Source organism: Petaurus breviceps, unplaced genomic scaffold, assembly GCF_028583685.1.
Source record: "Petaurus breviceps papuanus isolate PSGF00001 unplaced genomic scaffold, PetGlider_PUasm1.0 180, whole genome shotgun sequence".
In the NCBI taxonomy this organism is placed as follows: Eukaryota; Metazoa; Chordata; class Mammalia; order Diprotodontia; family Petauridae; genus Petaurus; species Petaurus breviceps.
In genome coordinates, this window is record NW_027185782.1 from 5072577 (window position 1) to 5094319 (window position 21743).

At 37.1% G+C, this 21743-nt stretch overlaps 1 protein-coding gene across 1 annotated transcript in view; it reads left to right on the forward strand.

Moving 5' to 3' along the window:
* MAU2 (MAU2 sister chromatid cohesion factor) overlaps positions 1-21743 on the forward strand; it is a 93162-nt gene that overhangs the window by 44237 nt on the left and 27182 nt on the right. The window contains exons 8-16 of the mRNA XM_069086908.1: positions 13-159; positions 3253-3343; positions 3734-3837; positions 5091-5168; positions 6614-6679; positions 9291-9374; positions 13866-13915; positions 14881-14958; positions 19806-19917. Coding sequence (XP_068943009.1) covers positions 13-159; positions 3253-3343; positions 3734-3837; positions 5091-5168; positions 6614-6679; positions 9291-9374; positions 13866-13915; positions 14881-14958; positions 19806-19917 — 810 coding nt within the window. The remainder of the gene's footprint in view (positions 1-12; positions 160-3252; positions 3344-3733; positions 3838-5090; positions 5169-6613; positions 6680-9290; positions 9375-13865; positions 13916-14880; positions 14959-19805; positions 19918-21743) is intronic.

Below are 21743 nucleotides of genomic sequence, written 5' to 3' on the forward strand. Positions count from 1 at the left end.
AACTTCCTACAGGTGAAAAGCGTGAAGCCATGTCTAAAGCAGCTTCAGCAGTGTATTCAAACTATTTCTACTCTTCATGATGATGAAATTCTACCCAGCAATCCTGCTGACCTTTTTCATTGGTTGCCCAAAGAACACATGTGTGTATTGGTCTACTTGGTGAGTAGCTTGCTCTTTCTACTGTTATCACAGCATAAAGCTTTTCTTTTGTGTTCTGGCCAAATGTATGTAGCTCTCCCCTCTGAAAACTCAGCCTGGCATTCAAATCACATTAGTATATAAGCCATTTTCACATTCATAAAGTTGCCTAGATTTGGGACAGAGAAACAAGGAAATCCATGCATGTGAGTTACAGGGCAAGTATTAGTATAGTTATTTCTCATCTGATAATTGAGATCATTATAACAATGGGAAGGACTTTGTGTTCCATTAGAACAAACATAAGAGTGAAGTGACAGTCTTTCTGAGGTGATGGGTTCTAATTTGTGGTATATGAATATACTGGAATACTATTGTGCTATAAAAAATGATGAGCAGCTAAATCACTATTGATCAGAGAAATGCACATTAAAACAACTCTGAGGTACCACTTCACACCTATCAGGCTAACATGACAAACAGGAAAATGATAAAAGTTGGAGAAGATGTGAGAAAATTGAAACATTAATGCATTGTTGGTAGATTCCACCATTCTGGAGAACAATTTGAAACTTGGTACAAAAAGCTATAAAACTGTGAATACCCTTTGACCCAACAATACCACTACTAGGTCTGTATCTCAAAGAGATCATTAAAAAAGGGGAAAGGACCCACATGTCCAAAAATCTTTATAACAGTTCTTTTTGTAGTGGCAAAGAATTGGAAATTGAGGGGGTGCCCATCATTTGAGGAATGACTGAACAAGTTGTGGTATTTGAATGCAGTGGAATACTATTGTTCTATAAAAATGATTGAGCAGGCGGATTTCAGAAAAACCTTGAATGAACTGGTACTGAGTGAAGTGAGTAGAACCAGGAGAACATTATACACAGTAACAGAAGCATTGTGGGATGACTGACTTTGATAGACTTAGCTCTCAGCAATGAAGTGATCTAAGACAATTCCAAGACTTGTGATAGAAATGGCTATCCACATACAGAGAAAGAGCTATGCAGTCTGAATGCAGATTGAAGCATACTATTTTCTCTTTTTTATTTTGTTTTTGTTTTTCTCATGGTTTTCCCCTGTTGTTCTTCCTTCACAACATGACTAATGTGGAAGTACGTTTAATATGTTGTACATGTATAGCCTATATCAGATTGCATGATGTCTTGGGGAGGGGAGATAATTTAGAATTCAAAATCTTAAAAAAGCAAATGTTGAAAACAAAAAATTAATTAATTTTTTAAAAAAAAGAAATGATGAGCAGGTGGTTTTCAGAAAAACCTGGAAAGACATATGAACTGACGCAGAATGAAGTGAGCAGGACCAAGAGAACACTATATACAATAACAGCAACATTGTGCAATGACCAACTTTGATAGACTTAGCTCTTCTCAGCAGAGCAGTGATCTAAGACAATTCCAGTCCACAGAAAGAACTATGGAATCTGAATGCAGATCAAAGCATGCCATTTTCTCTTTTTTGTTTTTTTTTCCCCTCATTATTTTCCTTTTTGTTCTGATTCTTCTTTTATAACATGATTAACGTGGAAATATGTTTAATATGATTGTGCATGTATAAACTATATCAGATTGCTTGCTATTTTGGGGAGGGGGAAGAGAAGAGAGGGAGAAAAAAATACAGAACTTAAAATCTTCTAAAAGTGAATGTTGAAAACTAAAATAATAATTAAAAAATAAGCTCTTTAAAAAAAACTTGTAGTTCCTGTAGACAGTCATATATATTGTAATCTTTTTTTTTTTTTTGCCTTTTGGAGGGCAACTGGGGTTAAGTAACTTGCCCAAGGTTACACGGCTAGTGTTTTTGTGTGGGTGTTAAGTGTCTCAGGCCAGAACTGAACTCCGGTCCTCCTGACTCTGGGGCCAGCACTTTACTCACTGCGCCACCTAGTCGCCCCTATATATTATAATCTTAATGTAGGGATCTCATGCCTAAACCCTAAAATTATTTAATTATGTAACTTTAACCATCTTCAGTTAAAAGGAGGGGCTTAGTCTTGGCCTGAAGTATTAAAATATTAGTCAGTTAAAAAAAAAAGATGATGGGTCCTTTTGAAGTAAGCATACTTCTTGAGAGTCAGGAAACATTCTAGTGAACAGAACTCAATTGTGTGTATGCACAGGGTTGTATGTAAAATCAACTATTTTAATTTCAGTAGTCTATATTAAGGCAAGGCTTATCCTTATCCTGCCTTATATAAAATGTGGAATGACAGACTTTTCTGCAATATGACATGGTTCAAGGAATATGGTATTTTGATTGTTTAGTTACTGTTCTTCTTGAGAGGGGCACCATGGCATAATGAAAAATTGAATTGCATTAATAAAGACAGATTTAAGCAATTGGGGGTAGTGTTAATTGCTCATGGGTAGGCAGAACCAATGTGATAAAAATGACGATACTTGGGGCGTCTAGGTGGCGCAGTGAATAGAGGTTTCTGCATTATCTAAAATTAGATGTTTCTACTAAATTATCTCTAGAGTTTCCTGGCTCCGGAGTCAGGAAGACCTGAGTTCAAATCTGAACTCAGACACTTAACACTTACTATCTGTGTGACCTTGGGCAAGTCACTTAACCCTTATTGCCCCTCCAAAAAGCAAAAAAAAAAATGACAATACTACCTAAATTACTGTACTTATTCATTATTCAGTGCCATACCAATCAAACTACAAAAAAATTACTTTCTAGAATTAGAATAAAAAATAACAAAATTCATCTGAAGGAATATAAGGTATAGAATTTCATAGGAATTCATTAAAAAATCTGGGAAGGAAGAGAGTCTAGCAATACCAGATTTCAAACTATACTTCCAAGCAATAATCATCAAAACAACTTGGGGGGAAGGCATGGGTTTTAGTCTGAGGTCTGCCACTAAATTCCCGTGATCTTGGTCAAGTCATTTAACTTCCCTGGGCTCAGTTTCCTTAACTAAATAAAATGATATTGAACAACCTTTAAATCTCTAAAATTCTGTGCTTCTATAAAGCTCTCATTAGAGTGCTATAAATGCTTTCTATTCAAATTGTTGGAATATATCTTTTAAAGGTTTGATGTGTGTTGTGTTTTTCTAAATACTGTTTTCCATGCCAGGTGACAGTAATGCATTCTATGCAAGCAGGCTACTTGGAGAAAGCACAGAAGTACACAGACAAAGCACTCATGCAACTAGAAAAGTTAAAAAGTAAGTAAGATAAAAGACAATGTGATCTAACAAAACACTAGCCTTTGAGTCTAATCTTGGCCCTGCCACTAGCAGCCACTAATATGACTTTTAAGTCAGTCATTTCCCCTCTTTGGACCTAATTATTCTCTTCTGTAAAATTAGAGGTTTCTACTAAATTATCTCTAGGGTTTTCTGGCTCTGATACTCTTTGTATGTAGAATATTTGGTGTCAGGTGCAGAAACCATCTGAGTGAAAATCATTGTTGCAGCAGTTCCCTCTAATGGTACCATGCAAGCACATTGACTTCTGGCACACTTTCCCTAAGTTTGGGAAGTTTTTGGTGGGGTTTTTGGTTTTCATGCTTCTTGTATACTTCTTATTGTCTAAATTTCCTTGATTCTGTTTAGTGTTAGACTGCAGTCCTATCTTGTCATCTTTCCAAGTGATATTGCTGGAACACATAATCATGTGCCGACTTGTCACAGGACACAAGGCCACTGCCCTGCAGGAGGTAAGTTTGACATGTCTAATTGCATCATTTGCCTACACACTTAAGTATTTATAAATCTAGAAATAAAGCAAATTTCCATCTGGAGTCATACTTAGTTGTGTTTATATCCCAATGGAAAGAACACTGAACTTAGAATCAGAAGACCAAGGTTTAAGGCCTTACTGCCATTTATTAGACATGTGACCTCAGAGAAGTAACATAATTTCCCTGATAATAATACTTGCACTGCCATCTCAGAATTGTGAGGACTGCATGAGTTTAGATGTAAAAATTTTTCTTTGTAAACTATTATATGTATGTATATGAATGTTAAATTATTAGCATGCACATTTATAGGAATTTTGTATTGGCATAATGGTCTTAAAGTATTAATGAAACATAATTATTTTCATTTGTCAAGAAATTTAATTTGGAGTTACAAAATTGCATATATCATAGAAGTAAATGGTAGAGCATGTCGTCTAGCTTTAATTCCTCTAATGTTAGGAAAGGCTACAAGTAAAATTTTTAGTATCTAGCAAGAATTCAACCATTGTTACTTCAATTACTGATATTTAGTTCAGGGTCTGAACTTTGACTGAAACAGAAGGTCGTTCCTTATGTCTTGCTCTCTTATGATTAGAGTGGACTATAGGGCCTAAACTTTAATCTCTATACACTCTGGAATTTTTGGAGAAACCAAATGGTGAAGTTGAGTTCACTGGCCCTGAAGTCAGAGTACCTAGATTTTAGTCCTGATGCTTTCTGAACATGAGTTCTATTATATAAAATGAAGTGACTCTTGTACTAGCTACCTTGAGGGTTAATGTGAGGGAGTCATTTTGTGAACTATAGAATGTTGTACAAATGAGATTTTTTTTCCTCTGAAGTCCCACTCCTATGGTAACCTTAGGCTCTCATAGTGTATACTAGCAAAACCAGCCGCTTAATTGTTGTTCAGGGCCTAGCGTAACCAAGTTTACACCGAAAAAGTGGCCACTAGATAATGAATTTCTTTGGCCACGGTAGCTAATTAAACCATCTAAAAAGGCTTAAAGAGTTACAATTGTATGTCCCAAGGGAAAGAATGTCCACAAGAATAAAATCTCAGATCTTTTAGAGGATTGAGGCAAATAGTACTATTATTATTATTATTTATAATAATATTAACAATAAAAATTAGCTTCTGTTGAGCTAATTCTGTCTCTAGTTTGGCCTTTTAAAGAGGAAGTTTAGCATACTGTAATGAAAATGTTTTTCCCCCCCTTTAACAGATCTCACAAGTCTGTCAGCTGTGCCAGCAGTCTCCAAGGCTATTTTCTAATCATGCTGCCCAGTTACATACTTTATTAGTGAGTATGAAGTTAAAAGTGTAAGGTAAAGCCTTAAATGTCTATTAAATCCTTGTGAGTTTCTAGAAGAATCTTAATTCTGCGTGGGAAATTTAGTTCTCCTTGATTAGAGACAACTGATATTGTAGAAGGACCTCTGGGGTAGGTGTTATATTTAGATTCTACATGAAGTTCTGACCACATGTGTGACTTTGGGCAAGTTTCTTCCCCTCTCTGAGCTTCAATGTTCTCATTTGAAAAATAAGTGGATTTGACTAGCTCATCTCTGAGGTCCCTTCTGACTCTCACCTCCTATGGCCTTTGTTATCATTCCTTGGAGTAATATGGTTCCTTCCAATCCTAACAATCTGTGCTTCTAAATAGCTTGATATTGAACATAGAGGTATTTTCAGTAGTCAGTGAGGTAAAGGAGCCAAGATCATTATTTAAAATTTGGAAAGAAGTTTATTAATTTTCTTTTCCATTCAGAGAAAGTTAAAATGTACTATAACTTACTAAGATCATTCTAACTTGCTACTTTATAATTTAATTAAGATGCAGTATGTAGCTCAGACAGTGTGAAGGTACAGTTAGTTATCACCCAGTGACACAGTATGTGTGTAGATCCAGCTACTTCAGAGCTGGTGATTTAACGTAGGCTGAATGTTACATGAAGTGGTTACTTTAGAGAAAGATAGAATAGCTAGAATACATAATTGTGTTTATGAGATCTAGAGCAACTTGTCAACCCAAGGGATGTTTTGGGTATCCAGCTTAGGACTTTGTCATAAAACCTTTAGGTTGTCAGAGGTCATTTAGGTGAATTCCCATCTAGAACATGTGTTTCATGAATCACCTGTAACATCTTTGAAAGCTGGTCATCTCACCTCAACTTCAAGATCTTCAGTATTAGGGAACTCACTTCTTCAAGGCAGCCCTTTCTACTTTTATGAAACTCCAATTATTATCATCTTTTAAAAATATTCAAATAAAATCTCCCTGTTAATCCTAGTTCTGCCCCCTTGAATTCCCAGTGCTTTGCACAGTGCCTAAAACATAGCAAGCACTTAAAATAAATATTTGTTGCCTTCCTGCCTAAAGCAAAATAAGTCTGATTCTTCTATATGCTAGCCCTTCATGTAGTTAAAGATACTTTTCCAGACTAAACATCTCCAGCCATCTAACCAGTTCATATATTGGATGCTTTTGAGACCCTTTATCAGTCTGGTCCTTTGGGAACACTGCAGCTTGATAATGTCCCTCCTAAAATGTGGCTTCTAGAACTTAAACAATACTCCTTCATTTCTAACCAGAGCAGAAGTTGCCTCCCTCTCTTTACCCTGTTGGGTTTTGTTCTTTCCCAATTTCATGCAATAGAGCAGGCTAATCATCATTCTTTCAGGAAGCTCTGTGGATACAGTGACATTTCAGTATTCCCTCTTTCCCCCACCCTTTCTTCTTTTCAGGGTTTGTACTGTATTTCTGTTAACTGCATGGATAATGCAGAAGCTCAGTTCACTACTGCATTACGGGTAAGGTTTTAACTTTGCTATTACTCTTTAAGTTGGGGGAGATAGATTTCTCAAAAAGAATTAACATCTCCATTTTAACTTTATAAAATAGTCTCCTCCAATTACCATAGCACTATCAGCATACCACTTTGATAGTGGGGTTATCTACCCCAAATAGAACCAGCCCATAAGATAACACTAAAGGGCTAAATACCAGAGAACATTTAGAGGCAATAAATTATAATGGAGAACAATCTAACTTACAATCTGGAGACCCAGGTTGAAGTCCCACCTCTGATATTTACTAGATTTTTTATATTAAAACATGTCACAACTTCCCAGGCCTCAATTTATTAATACTTAAAATGAGGCTGATAATATTTACATTGCCTACATCACAGTAATGTTGTAAGGGAAATACTTTATAAACCTTTGAAGCACTATAAATGTATTAGACATAATTGTTATTATTTCAAAGAAAAGTAACTGATTTTGATTGACTAGAGATGAGCAAACTTCCCCACCTCCACCCTCACCCACTCCCCAGCCAGGTTGTCAATACGAGCATATTAGTCTTTTTATTCACAGATTACTGCTCCATTCCCAGGGTTAAACCGATTTTGTATAGCTCTTCTAAATTAAGGTGGAAGCCAGATTAGGATTGTGGCTCAGAATTGTATTTTAAGTGGCATGGTATAGTAGAAGAACATGTAAGATTTCAGGTCAGAAGTCATAGATTTATTAGATATATGATCTTGAGATAAATTAAATCCTGAAATGCTATTCTCTGATATTACATAATAATACTTGCATTATCTACCTTAGATTTTGGGGTTTGAATAAAGTAATGTAAAAGCCATGTATGAATAAATAGTAAAACATTTATTAAATGCCTGCTATGTGCTGGACACTGTATTAAGTACTAGGCATACAAGTACAAGCAAGCAGGACAGTCCTTACCATCAAAGAACTTGTATTTGAATGGGAGAAGAAAACCTATGAAGAAGAGCTAGAAAGTGGGGAGGGGGGTGACACACTTGAGGTGGCATGGTTTGGAAATGACCAGCAAGTGATATGGAGGCCTGGTTCTGTGTAAGATAAGGTGAGAGCTCACCTTTGAGAACCCAGGCTCCCTGTGGCAGAATTCAAGATTCGGGGTGGGGAGTGGTGGGGGTGGGGAATGGAGATAGAGGAAGTTGATGACTACAGTACAGGTGTGACAGCTAAGTTTGACACAGTAATGGGAGGTCCAAGTGGAAATAGCCTATCAACATTTTGAATTATGGGATTAGATTGTGGTTCTTGGTTTAGTACAAGTGGATATCTGGATTTGCTCCTTCTCCTTATGGCTCTGTCCCTTGCTGTATCCTACTTAGTTCTGAAATTCCTCTGTTTGGTCCAGAACCAAGTCTGTCTAGCAATTCTCCTTTTTCCTTCAGTAGACTTTGTCCAAAATTCCTCCACTTGCAGAACCTTGTCCATTGCTCAGCTGTTTCAGTCACTGTGGCTATGCATTTCCCTGGAGTGGCCTCAAATATGTATATATTTCTCTTCCAGGGAATGTACTATGAGTCTCTATAGCCCATGTAAATATAAACTGTTATTATTTTATTCCCAGGATGGAGGTCCTTCCATCTCTAGTTGTGTGATACTCTAAATGTTTCTAGCTTTGTCACTAGGGTTCGCACATTTCTTCAGTGCTAAGAGTAAAATTATTTTAACTTATCTTTAATGTCTAACTTTTCTACCTTCTCTTTAAAAACTAGCTTGGGAACAGGAAGGCAAAAAGGCAAAAGCTTACTCTCAATTGAATCTGGCTCAGGGAGGGAATGACATACACACTAAATAGGGTATCTCACCCTGCAAGAGAGTAGGGGGGAAGAGGATGAGAGGGGGGATGATGGAAGGGAGGGCAGGCTTGGTGGGGAGGGAAATTGGAAGCACCCACTTTTGAAAAGGGACAGGATCAAAGTAGAGAATAGAACAAGTGGGAGGTAGGATAGGAGGGAGAGAAATATAGTCATTCTTTTACAGTATATCTACTATGGTAATGTTTTGCATAGCTACACATGTACAACCTATACTGAATTGCTTATCTTCCCAGTAAGGGTGGGTGACAAGGGAGGAAAGGAATGAATCTGGAATTCAAAGTTTTAAAATCAAATGCTTTAAAATACATAAATACAATTATTGTATTTTACATGTAATTGGGAAATAAGATATACAGGCATTGGGGCATAGAGATCCACCATGCCCTACTGGAAAAGTTGAAGGGGGCATGAGAGAAGATAGGGGAGAGAGCAGATTGGAGGAGGGGATATCCTGTGGGACTGCTATTTTGGGGTGGTGAGTAGGGGAAAAACAGGGGAAAAATTTGTCACTCAAAATCTGGCTGAAATGAATGATGTAAATCAGAAGTTAATAAAGCATTTGAAAAATTAAAAAAAGAATAAAAACTAGCTTGATATTACATTCTAGGGGAAATTGGGGAAGATGTAGAAGTATGTCATTAAGTTATCCAGTATGGTATCACAATTCACTGGTCCAGATAGCTTGGGATGTGTATTTAACAAATGGGAATGTGGTGTTACTTCTATTTTTACTGTTGTTCATTTGTCATTTCCTGTTGTAGCTTACCACTCATCAGGAGTTGTGGGCATTTATTGTGACAAACCTCGCCAGTGTGTACATCCGAGAAGGCAATAGACACCAAGAGGTAGGTGACATGCCTTTTCTAAACTTTTGTCTTAATTATCTTTAAATAACTTGATAGTGTAATGATGGGATAGTGTTCTAGTATAGTAAAGCAGCAGAAGATCATAGACTTAGAGCTAGAGAGAACTTTAGAGATCATCATGCAGATGTTCTTAACCTGGGGTCCATTAACTTATTTTTCTCTTGTATTTTCATAACTATTTCAGTATAATTGACTTCCTTTGAAATCTTTTGTATTTTATTTTATACATTTTAAAACATTCTGAGTAGTGGTCTGTAGGCTTCACCACATTGGCAAAGGGGTCAAAAAAAAAAGGTTAAGATTGAACCCCTGATCTATAGCAACATTCTCGTTTTACTGATGAGGAAATTGAAACCCAGAAGGGCAGTGACTTACCCAAAATCACACAAGTAATAAATGGCACAAGGCTTGTAGTCAGAAGACCTGAATTTGAGTCCTACCACCATTTTTAATGACTTTGGGGTCTGATACAATTGTCAGAATTCAAGTTATCATTGAACTATTAATGATTTCATTTTTGATCACTCAGTAAGCATTCATTCAGCCCTAGTAGATGTCAGGCACTGTGCTAAGAATTGGGGGTCAAAGAAAGGCAAAAAACAGTCCCAGGAAGACACAACAAGCAAGTAAATATGTACAAACAAGATACATACAGAATAAATAGGAAATAATAAGGGGGAAGGTACTAGAATTAAGAGGGATTAGAGGAAGCTTCCTGTAGAAGGCAGGATTTTAGTTGGGACTTGAAGGAAACCAAGAGGTGAAGATGAGGGTAGAGAACATTCCAGGTTTGGGGGACAGGCAGAGAAAATATTTGGAACCAAGTGATGGAGTGTCTTTTTCATGAAACACATGGAACACAAACAAGACACTCCGTCTCTAGGCTCCAGCCTTTTTCTCTGACTGTCCACAGTTACTTAGAACGTTCTTCCTCCTCCAGTTTAGACTCCATCCAATTGTACTATTGACTCATGTCCCTCTGGTATTTCCACAAGTGTAGCTTGAAAACTTTTATAAAATACTCTTGTTAAAATCTAGCTTAAAAAGCTCAATTCTAGAGAGAGAGCTAACATACCAGAAGACAGTTGTTACTTAACAATATTAACAATGTTAAGGTAAATCTGGTCAAATTAAATTTAATATGGATAAATGGAAATATCAGTCTCAGAATTTGAGTTGTAAGGTACCTCAAAGGACATATAATTTAAATTGTACCTGAATAAGGATCTCTTTACACCAGTGCTGTCAAACTCAAATAGAAATGGATCCCTGCCGGCAATATACTGACTTAGAAAACCACAAATTAACATTGTCTGTGTTGTGTTGAATTTTTTTTTATTTTGTTAAATATTTCCCAGTTACATTTTAATCTGATTCTTGGATTTGGGGCTGCCATACATTCAACATATAGTCATCCATCCTTTGCTGGAAGACTTCAGGGTAGTTCTTTCCACTTTAGGATAGCTCTAATTTTATGGAAGTTTTACTTTACATTAAATCTAAATTTGCCTCTCTGCAACTTCTACCCATTTTTCCTAGTACTCTCCATTGAGCCAAACAAAACAAGTCTAATCCTGTTTTCAAAGATTTGAAGTCAAGGCAATCATATTTTTTCTTTTCCTCAGGTTAAACATTTATATTTCATTCAAGTTTTTTTATATAACTTAACATGTTTTCATAATACATGACCTCTCCTTGGCATTTCCTTTACATGGCTTTTTAATATTCAAATTAGTTGATGAAATTCCTCAGCATTCACATAGACAAGTTTATCCTTTTCCTCTCCATTAGAATTCTTCCTCTTTTGTGTCCGTCTCTCTGATTGACTTTCCACTAAAAAATTTTAGGCCATCAAATTCTATGAATCCTTTCTCTTATTTGAAATCTGCTCATCTAAAACCTAGGCTCAAAAAAAACTAGGCTCCATGTCAGATTCTACCCAGCTTTTCTCTTTTTCTATTATAAATCCCAAAATAGAGAAGTTATTTCCTTGCAGAATCCCTGTCATTTCCTTCCCAGCAGCCAGTTCTTTCTTATTTGGATCTTATCAGATCCAAAATAGCAATTTCCCTAGCTGGTTCCTTTGCCTTTTAGGGATGAAATTATCATTAAAGTAAGTCAAAGAATTGTTAAGTGTTACACTGGCAGAGGAATAGTGATCAATCTAAATGCCCAAATACATGACATCCCCCATAACAACTATATAATGTTGCCATGCCAAGATTGTTACCTATTTCCCAAATTCTACATTTATTTCCTCATTCTGTGGTTGTCTGTAGTATACCCTAATGTCAGTATTGCTTCTGTTTACATGCCCACGGATTGTCAACCAGATACTCTCCATCATGCTTGCTTCTTTTCCTTCCTAATTTTCTTCATGTCTTCTACATATATACAAGGACATTTCTTCCCACCCCCTCATTTCCCTGTCCTGTTCTTTTTGAAAAAGGTCAAAGTCACTTTCTCTCTCTAAGCCTCAGTTCCCTCATGTTTAAAATAGGAATAATACTCTCTGCCTTAGCTCCCTTTTAGGGTGGTTGTGAGGACCCATACAAGATAGCGGTTGTGAAAGCACAAGAGAAAGATCAGAGTGGATGAGAATAGTCAGGCAAAGCTTCATGAAAGAGACCCTTAGAGAGTGGATAAAATTGGAGTAGACAGCAACAACAAAAAGTATTCCAGTTATTGACTTCGGAATCAGAAGGCTAAAATATCAATGACCATGGAAATCACCTCTCTGAGTGTCAGCTTTCTCATCTTGAAAAATAGAAATAATCTTACCTGCCTTGCCAGTTCTCAGCATTGTGAGGAAAGCACTTTGGAAATTCTAAAGCACCCCAGAAGTAGGAAGTACTGTTACTACCGGAGGAGTAGAACAAGCCAGAGTCTAGAGAGCCAAATGCTCCTCAAGTGGTCAAAGAGAAAGAGGCTGCCCAGGTTAGCCAGAGGAAATAGGAGCAAATTGTTTAGGACCCAGTAATGAGAAGCATTGTAAGTCAAGCTTTATCCTATAGATAATAGGGAATCCTTGAACTTATTTCTGTATAGGAGTAATATGACATTTTTAAGACAAAGGCAAACTGGTATAGTGAATAAAAAGTCGACATTAGAGTTAGGAAGACCTGGGTTCAAGTCCTGCTCCTTCTACATACTAGCTGTGTTATCCTGGACAAGTCACTTAACCTTTCAATGCCCCAAGCAACTTTTTATTATGATAAACTGCAGAGCAGGTTCTCACTTGAACTGATATGAGGAATTCCTCACCAAGAGCTCCCTCCATTGATGAAATCATGAGTCTAGTAAAAAACAAAAATCTTCTTTGTAATGGCAGCAATACTTCTCTTTCTGATTGTTCATTATTTTGTAGATCCTCACATTTGAACTTCTGTTTCTTAGCCCTTGTGTCCCAACATCCTCTACCACTTTATCAGAAATTGTAGTGAGATATCTACAGACATATTTCTTTGTACCAGGGGAAAGAATCAGCTGTTTAGTAAAAGCTTTATTGATAGAATCACATAAAACAAAGTTTCTACTTTGGATTTTTAAAATTTCTTAATTATAAAAATACATCACTATAAAAATGACTTAAAAATTAATAGTACCATAGAGTATCACAATTTTAACAATACTTTGATTTACTACATCAATATTTATTGAAGGCCTCTCTTTGCGGTATCCCAGGCCACACTGCCTGAGAAATACAAAGATAAAAAAGGAATAGTGCCTACCTTCCAGAAGTTTATAATCTAGTGTTGGAACAAGACACCTACACAAATAACTACAATAGAGGGGAAATGTGAAAATTCAGAAAGAGATAAAGTTGATAAGAAGTTAAGAAGCAGGAGAGATTATTTCTGGCAAGGTCAAGTGGACTGTGTTAGGGAAGGATTTCTAAAGGAGGTCAAATTTAAACTGGACCTTGAAGAATTAGCAGAAAATTTCTAGGAAGGTATTTTATAGCAAGGGTATATAACCTAAGAATTTAAATCCATTATTTCTTTATCCATATTCTTATAGAATATCAGCTAAGTAGCTCATGGCTCTGGAAAGTTCATGTTATTACTCTAGACCCAAAGGTATAAATACATTCACAACTGTAAGCTGTCCTTTGCATCTAATAAATTCTAATCATTACTCAAATTGTATTCTGAAAATGTGATTGCCGGGACAACAGACTGACTATAAAGAATACAACATAAATAGCTGCTTAGCCTGTGGCCCACCATGACCATAGACCTTGTTGCTTGAGCAGACCCTATTTGCATCCCACTAATATCCCAATAATCTTCCATTAGATTATTTGGTTATGTAGAGTCATAAGCAGCCATGGACTTCTGCCATGATTGCACCACACTGTCAACCATACTCAGAAAATCCAGGCATTACTTGGAGGGTGTAGCACACACAGGGGCCACAGTGGAAACTGCTGCTATAGATTTTAATGATGTTTCTGATTTTTGCTTCTAGCTGTACAATTTATTGGAAAGAATAAATCCAGACCACAACTTTCCTGTAAGGTAATATTTCTAGATAACAAATTGAATAATCCAAGGGCTTTTATAACATGCTTTTGAGGCAAGCAATCAAACACATAAATGACCCTAGACATGTTGACTTGATTTCAGAGTTGTTTAACAGGGTGAGTGTTGCATTTTCTTGTAAGTGCAACTGTAATTTTTTTCTAGTTGCTAGCACACAAAAAGTACAGTTTGGGAAAAGATTGTTGTAAGAGTTGAGGGAAAAGACATCATTTTTTGGTGAATTTTACAGTAAACCACCTTGCTGTAGAACCATGAGAGGGACTTGCTATTCACTTTAAAATTTGCTTTACATAACAAAGTTCAGTTTAATTCAGTAGATACTAATTAAGTACCTTCTGTCTTTGCAGCTATGTACCTTCTGTCTTTGCAGCTATGTGTTCATACTGGGGGGAGTTGAAAGTTTAATTAAGACACAGTCATCATACTTAGGGAACTAATGTGGAATGTAACCCTCAATTTGTTACAGGTTTATAGTAGCTGATTCAGGTTTGTAATACCTGATAAGTACATGAGAGGTGGAAAGTTGTTTGTGACAACTGAGAGGGAAAAGATGATTTGTAAATGAAGGAGTCAAGGATGGCTTGATGTAAAAAAATGGCAGTTGAGCTGAGTCTTGACATATATAGGTAGGAGTACAGTTAGAAAAGCAGAGAACATTGTATTTCCTGGGAACAACATGAAAACAATACACTGATAAGACAGATGAGGGTACAAATGGAAGATGGTCAGCTAGTCCAGCTTGGTTGAAGATTGTATTTAAGGAGGGAAGTGTTGGGAAATAAGCCTGGAATGGTAAAGAGATACCAGATTATAGAGGGCCTTGAATGCCAAAAAAAGAAATTTGTATTTTGAGAAAAAGAAACAACCATTCAGTATAATCCCATTTTTATTTTCATGTATTCTGTTTAAAAAATGAGTTCAATTTTTTGCCTTCCCTACAGTTCTCACTGCCTGAGGGCTGCTGCTTTCTACATCCGAGGACTCTTCTCTTTCTTTCAGGGAAGATACAATGAAGCAAAGTGAGTATGAGATCATTTCTGTCTCCAAAGGGCTTTTTTGAAGATAATGTGTGGAGCAGAAATGTGGAATCTTAGAAATCTGAGTCTCTGTCAGATAGAACCAAATAACTGTTTCCCCAAGAGCTCAACCTTGATTAAAGTAAAAGGGATAGATAAATGCTCCACTTTCCTTTCACATTCAGCTTTTCTCTGATAGTTGTTTAAAATGTCTCCCAGGTGGTTTTGAAAAAGAAATTTGGCAGTTTCTGAAAAAAATAAAATCATAGTATCTTGGAACTGGAAGGGCCCTTTAGACTTAATCTAGTAAAACCTCCTCTGTTCCTGAAGCAAGAACGCCCAATAAGCTGTCTTCCACCTTTTGCTTGAGCACTTCTAGTGCCAGGAGGCTCATTATCTCCCATGTTACTCAACAAATGTTACTTTAAGTATCAGATTCCAGGTGCTATACTAAATACTCAGGCTACAAAGACAAAAGTGAAATAGTCTCTGTCATTGTGGAGCTTACATTATAGCAGGGAAGTAACATGTACATTTATAGATGTACACAAGGCTTAAATAAGCAAAAAAAAGATAACCTTGGATGGGAATGCACCAGCAGCTAGAGAGACCAGGGCAGGCCTCCAGCAGAAGGTTGAGGATTGGAGCATTAGAGCTGAGTATTGAAGGAATCCGTAGATTCCAGGTGGTAGAGATGAGGAGAGAGAATGACAACAAATGTAAAGGTGCAGAGAAAGAGCATCGTGTGCAAAGAATATCAGGCAGATCAGGCTGACTTAAGCATACGCTACACAAAGAGGAGCTGATGTATAAGAATGACGTGTTTAGACTTCATCGCTCAACTGAAATTGCTCACTCCAAAATGACTAGAGACTTCTTAATTTCTAGACATGATGGTCCTTTCTCAGTCCTCTTGGATTTTCTGCTATGCGTGACACTGTTGACCACATTCTTTGGGTTTCTTCTCCTATCTGTCTGACTCTTTTCTCAGTTTTCTTTTGCTGGTTTATCATCCATATTGCACTACCTATCTATAGCTGTGCCCCAAAGCACAAAGTCCCTAGGCCCTCTTCTGTCTTTGTACTTTGTCTCTTTCGGTAAACTCGTCAGCTCCTTTGGATTAATTTATCATCTCTATATAGATAATTCCCAGATCTATACATCCAGTCCCACATCTCCAGGTGCCTTTTGGACATTTTAAAGTGGCTGTCCTGGAAGTATCTCAAGCTCATCATGTTCAAAACAGAAATCATTACCTTTCCTCAAAATCCATGCTATTGCGGAGCAGCTAGGTGGTGCAGTGAGTAGAGTGCCGGCCCTGGAGTCAGGAGAACCTGAGTTTGGATTCGGCCTCAGACACTTAACACACACAAATAAAAACCTAGCCATGTAACCTTGGGCAAGTTACTTAACCCCAATTTCCCTCCAAAAAAAAAAAGAAAAAAAATCCATGCTATTTCTCTTGAAGGTGCCAGGCTCTAGTCACCTAGGCATTATCCTTGATTCCTTACTCTCCTTTACCTCATGAATCCAGTCAAATTTTACTATTTCTACCTCCACAACTATTTTTCACATCTGATCCATTCTTTCTACTCAAATAGCCACCACCTTAGTTCAGGCTCTTAGCACCTCTTGACTTGAACTATTACAGTAGCCTCTTAATTGGTCTCCTTCCCTCAAGCCTCTCTGTACTACAGTTCATCTTTAACACACAGCTGCCAAAGTGATTTCCTACATTGAAGATCTGACCACGTCACTCCCCAAATCATAAACTCCAATGGCTTCCTAATGTCTCTTCGATCTTTTTTTGTTTTTTTGGCTTTTCGGAGGGCAGTTGGGGTTAAGTGACTTGCCCAAGGTCACAAGACTAGTTTTTGTGTTAAGTGCCTGAGGCCAGATTTGAACTCAGGTCCTCCTGACTCCAGGGCCAGTACTCTATTTACTGTGCCACCTAGGCACCCCAAACTCTACTCTTTAGCTTTTAAAGCCCCTGACAACCTAGCCCCACCTTTCTTTTTAGCCTTGTGTACAATTCCTCTTGATGCACTCTAAAATCCAGCCATCCCTGACCATCTTTCTCTTCCTTTTAACCTTAACCAAGGTACTTGGCCTCTCCAATCCTCAATCCAGTAATGGCCAAGTGTTGCTGTTATTTTCTGCCCCTGGGATTGGAACAAAAATGGGAGAGGAATCACTTGCAGTTCTGTAGCATCTTAAGGCTAACAGAGCACTGCATCTCTCATTTCTGTGTTTTTGTGCTTGCTAGCTATCTCCCTGTTCTTCAAATGTACTTCTTCCTTACCTCCATCTCACAGAATTATTCTCTTCCTTCAAGAAGCAATTCAAGTACCATCATGAAGCCTTTCCTGTTTCCTCTTCCCACCCCACCCCCAACTACTACACTGTGTTTATTCTCTTTGTATTTATTCAGTATACACTTTTACATGTACTTATTGTCTCTCCAGATAGAATATATGCCCCTTGAGAAAAGTGATTGTTTTAGTCTTTATGTATCTGTTGTCTAGTATAATGCCTGAAATATAGGCACTTAATAAATACTAGTTGATTAATTAATTGAAGAAGATTGCAAAAGTGTAAGGAGGCCAAGTTGTGAAGAACTTTAAATGGCAAACAGGAATTTATATTTGATCTTAGAGATAATATGGGACTACTGGAATTTATTTATTAGGAGAGTGAGATGAGCAGACCTACACTTTAAGAAAATAACTTTGTCAACTGAGAGGAGAATGGATCGACATGGAGAGAGATGTAAAGCAAGGAGATCAAATTCAGAGGCTATTGAGGTGGTGGCTGCGTGAATGGGGAGGACATGGGGAATACATATGTAAGAAATATTATAAAGATAGAAATAAAACTTGGCAACTGATTAGATATATGAGATGAATGAGTACAGAGAAGAGGATAACAGTAAGAGTTCAAAACTAGGTGAGTAGAAAGATGGCTGTGCATGCCTTCAGTAATAATAGGAAAGTGGGAAAGAGAGGTAAGTGGCTTTGGGTCTAGACATAGTGAGCTCTGTTTCAGACAGGTTGGGTTTATGGTGCCTACAAAACATCCAATTCTAAATGTCTGATGGGTATTTAATCCCTTCTATTGTTGGACAGCTCTAGTTATTAAGAGGTTCTTTAGATTGGTCCTAATCTACTCCTTCCAAAATAGAGTCCTTCAGATATTCAGACCAAGATCATTCCCATCCCCCTTCCAAGATCCTCCTGGTACATTTATCAAGTTAATAAAAGTTGTTTACCTCTTTTGTGGGCGTAGCAATGTAGTAGATAGTATAGGGAGATAGAAATAAAAATTATCATATTATTAAATTTGCATAGGATATTTCAAGGCTCAGAGAGGTTAAGAGTTTGAGTTGCTGCTTTGCCACTAATTTACCTTTCAACTTTAACCAAGATACTTGGCCTCTCCAATCCTCAATTTCCCAGTTAATGAATGGGGAATGGTAATTCCTGTGCCACCTGCTTTGTAATGTTGTTTTAAGGATATGAACTAATAAACAAAAAGACTATAACTGAAGCACTATATAAATATCCACTGTAGTTTTTACTCACTAATTGGGACTACAGACTTGGACTTCTTATTCCACAGCTCATTCTTTTCTTTGTAGGAGTTAAAAGTCCATTGGAGGAGTTGGAGGTAATAGGGAACGGGTCAGCTGGAACATAGAACAAACACAAAGGAAAAGAAATAGGTCTCATATACATGACCAATTACATTTCCTCCAGGCTGCTTGGATAACTGGGGTAACCAGAAGGCTGTAAAGATGCAAGTCTTTGATTTTTGTTTTAGTTGGGCAAAAGGGAGTCATGTCAGAGCAATGGTCTGTACAGAGACTAGGATTAGAAAGCAGACAAAAGCAGATTTGTCACTTGTAATAGATACTAACTTGTTCGACTGGCACAGACTGATCTAGATTACTAGAGTATATGTACAGTAGTGTGAGACAGGAGGAGTTTGTTGGAAATGCTTTTGAGGGGGCTGTTCTGAAGGCAAATATATAATGTAGAGCAAAGAGCCCTGCAGTTGGAGTCAAAGGTTTGACCCTACTATTATGATCTGTACAATCTTAAGAAAATTATTTAATATCTCTGAGCTCCAGTTACCTGACCTATAAGAAAGAAATAATAATACTTTTGCTCACATTTATTAGATTTTGTTCTATTATATAGAGCTTTAAACTAGAGCAATCTAACTATGAAAAGGAAGACTTTTTGTTGTTGGCAACTTGTTAGCACTAGAGGTTGGGTGTGGGAGCATCTGTTGGGAGCATTATGAAAGGGATTATTGCATTAGGTGAAAAATTATACTAGATGATTTAACTTTATCTCATAGAGTGCCAGGTGTGGAGTCCAGAAGTCCTAAGTTCAAATGTAGCCACAGATACCGTGTGACCTTGGGCAAGTTACTTGACTTGTTTGCCTTAGTTCCCTTATCTATAAAATGGGGATAATAGCACCTATTTTGTAGAGTTGTTGAGAGTATCAAATGAGGTAATAATTTTAAAGTATTTAACACAATCCCTGGCATGTCATAAATGATATATAAATGTAGACTATTATTAGCTATTATTACCTCCTGCTCTTTGCAAAAAAAAAAATGATGTTTTTTTTGATTCTGTATATCATCAAGACTGGCAAATGAATATAATTTAAAATTGACAATTTTATGTTACTGAATTTGTCGATAGTAATATAGTTGTAGATCAAAGTTAATCTTTACCGTAGTTTTGGTTTACAATGGTTTTAGGCCCATTTTTTGTTTTCTCCATAAGGATACGTTTTAAGATGGTTTTCTCTTTTCTCTTGTTTTTACTTTTGTAGGCGATTTTTACGAGAAACCCTGAAAATGTCAAATGCAGAAGATTTGAACCGGTTAACAGCCTGTTCCCTTGTACTCCTGGGCCATATATTCTATGTATTAGGGAATCATAGGGTGAGTGTCAGTCATTATATTCTTATTTTTAAATGGAATTCACAGAATATTAAAAGTTGGAAGGGACTTCAGAGATGAGCCATTCTACTCTCATTTTGCTGACAGTACAACCCATTCCAATATTGTATATCTCTGATCGTTAGGAGTTTTTTGCTTATATTGAGCTGAAACTTGCTTCATCATAACTTCCACTCTTTGGTCCTGTAAGCTAATCCCTTCTCCACATGACAACCCTTCTGACATGACTTTAAAATAGTGGTCATATTACATTCATATTTCTTTCAATTAGATACTGCCTTTTAAAAATTATAACAGTTACAGTACTGGTTTTAATGTCAGTAATCCTCTCGAGGTGCTGTGCATTTATGAATCACAGAATATCACTTGATTCTAAAGATACAAAATTTCACTGCCAAAGGGCATTAGAAAGATTTGTGGTGGCTATAAATAGGCTGGAGCATACTACCAGAGATGGAATGAAAGATCTCATCCAAGAAGTATATAATTGGAAATATATGTGAGTCAAGAATATAGCAAGAAAGAAAAGGATAGCAGATAGCCTGAGTGCTGTGTTGGTGTCCATGTAACAGAAGAAGACTTTCAGCATATTCAGTGGTCCCCCTATGAAGGACATATGGGGAGGATGTGATAAAAGAGTTACTCAGGATGAGAAGGCACGGATGGATCAGTATCACTAGAGAAAGTACCTACATCATTTAGATTAATCCATTGATGTATAAGTGTAACTAGATCTTTGGGTGTTTGTGAACTCATGTTAGTTTTTTTAAGCTTTTGGTTTTAAGTTTTGCTCTTTTACATGAGTATGAATTGACAAATTCCTGAAAAAATTTATTTTGCCTGTAAGGTTTCCCTGCTTGTCTTATTCTAGAACTTAAACCTTAAAGATACCTTTAAAAAATTTTTTTTTTCTTGTAGGCTAGGAAGCTTCCTCTTGGTAATTTTCCAAGCTAAAACTGGGGCTGGGAAAAGGAGAATTCATTTATACATTTAGGATTACATTTATAAGACCATTAGATGGGCATCAAATTGAAGGAAGGAAAGAAAGGACATACATCAAATGGAAAAAAGGATTTGTTAAGTGTGCTGGGAACCATGCTAAGAGCTTTACAAATATTGCCTTTTAATCTTATTAAGAATAATATTCTTGGGGTGGCTAGGTGGCACAGTGAATAGAGCCCAGGCCCTGGAGTCAGGAGGACCTGAGTTCAAATCCAGCCTCAGACACTTAACACAGTAAGTGTTAAGCCATGTGACCTTGGGCAAGTCACTTAATCCCAATTGTCCTTCCCTCCCCCTCAAAAAAAAAAAAGAATATTCTCTATTATTGTCTCAATATTATCTATTAATATATTACTAATTAATATCTATTAATTTACAGAAATTAGTGTATGGCATATGAGCTGGTTTTCCTGCCATCTGATCAAGCCACCATCACCACATCAGTCCACCCTTATATTAAGAGTTGCTGGGGCAGCCAGGTAGCACAGCGAATAAGAGCACTGGCTCCAGTGTTGGGATGATCTGGATCGAATCCTGGGCTCAGATACTCAGCACTACACCCAGAAATAACTGGCCGTGTAACCTTGAGCAGTTACTTAACTCCGATTGCTTAAAAAGAGTTGCTGCCCACTGTCACCCTAGAGCTTTCAAAAGTTCACCACCTAGCCTTCATGAGTCTCATCACATAGTCACCCTCATCCTTCTCAAAAGACTCAATTCAGTCCCAGCATTGCGAGCCTTGACCCATACTTCTGAAAGGTTAATGATCTCTTCATTTCAAGGATCTGTGATTTATTCAGTACAGT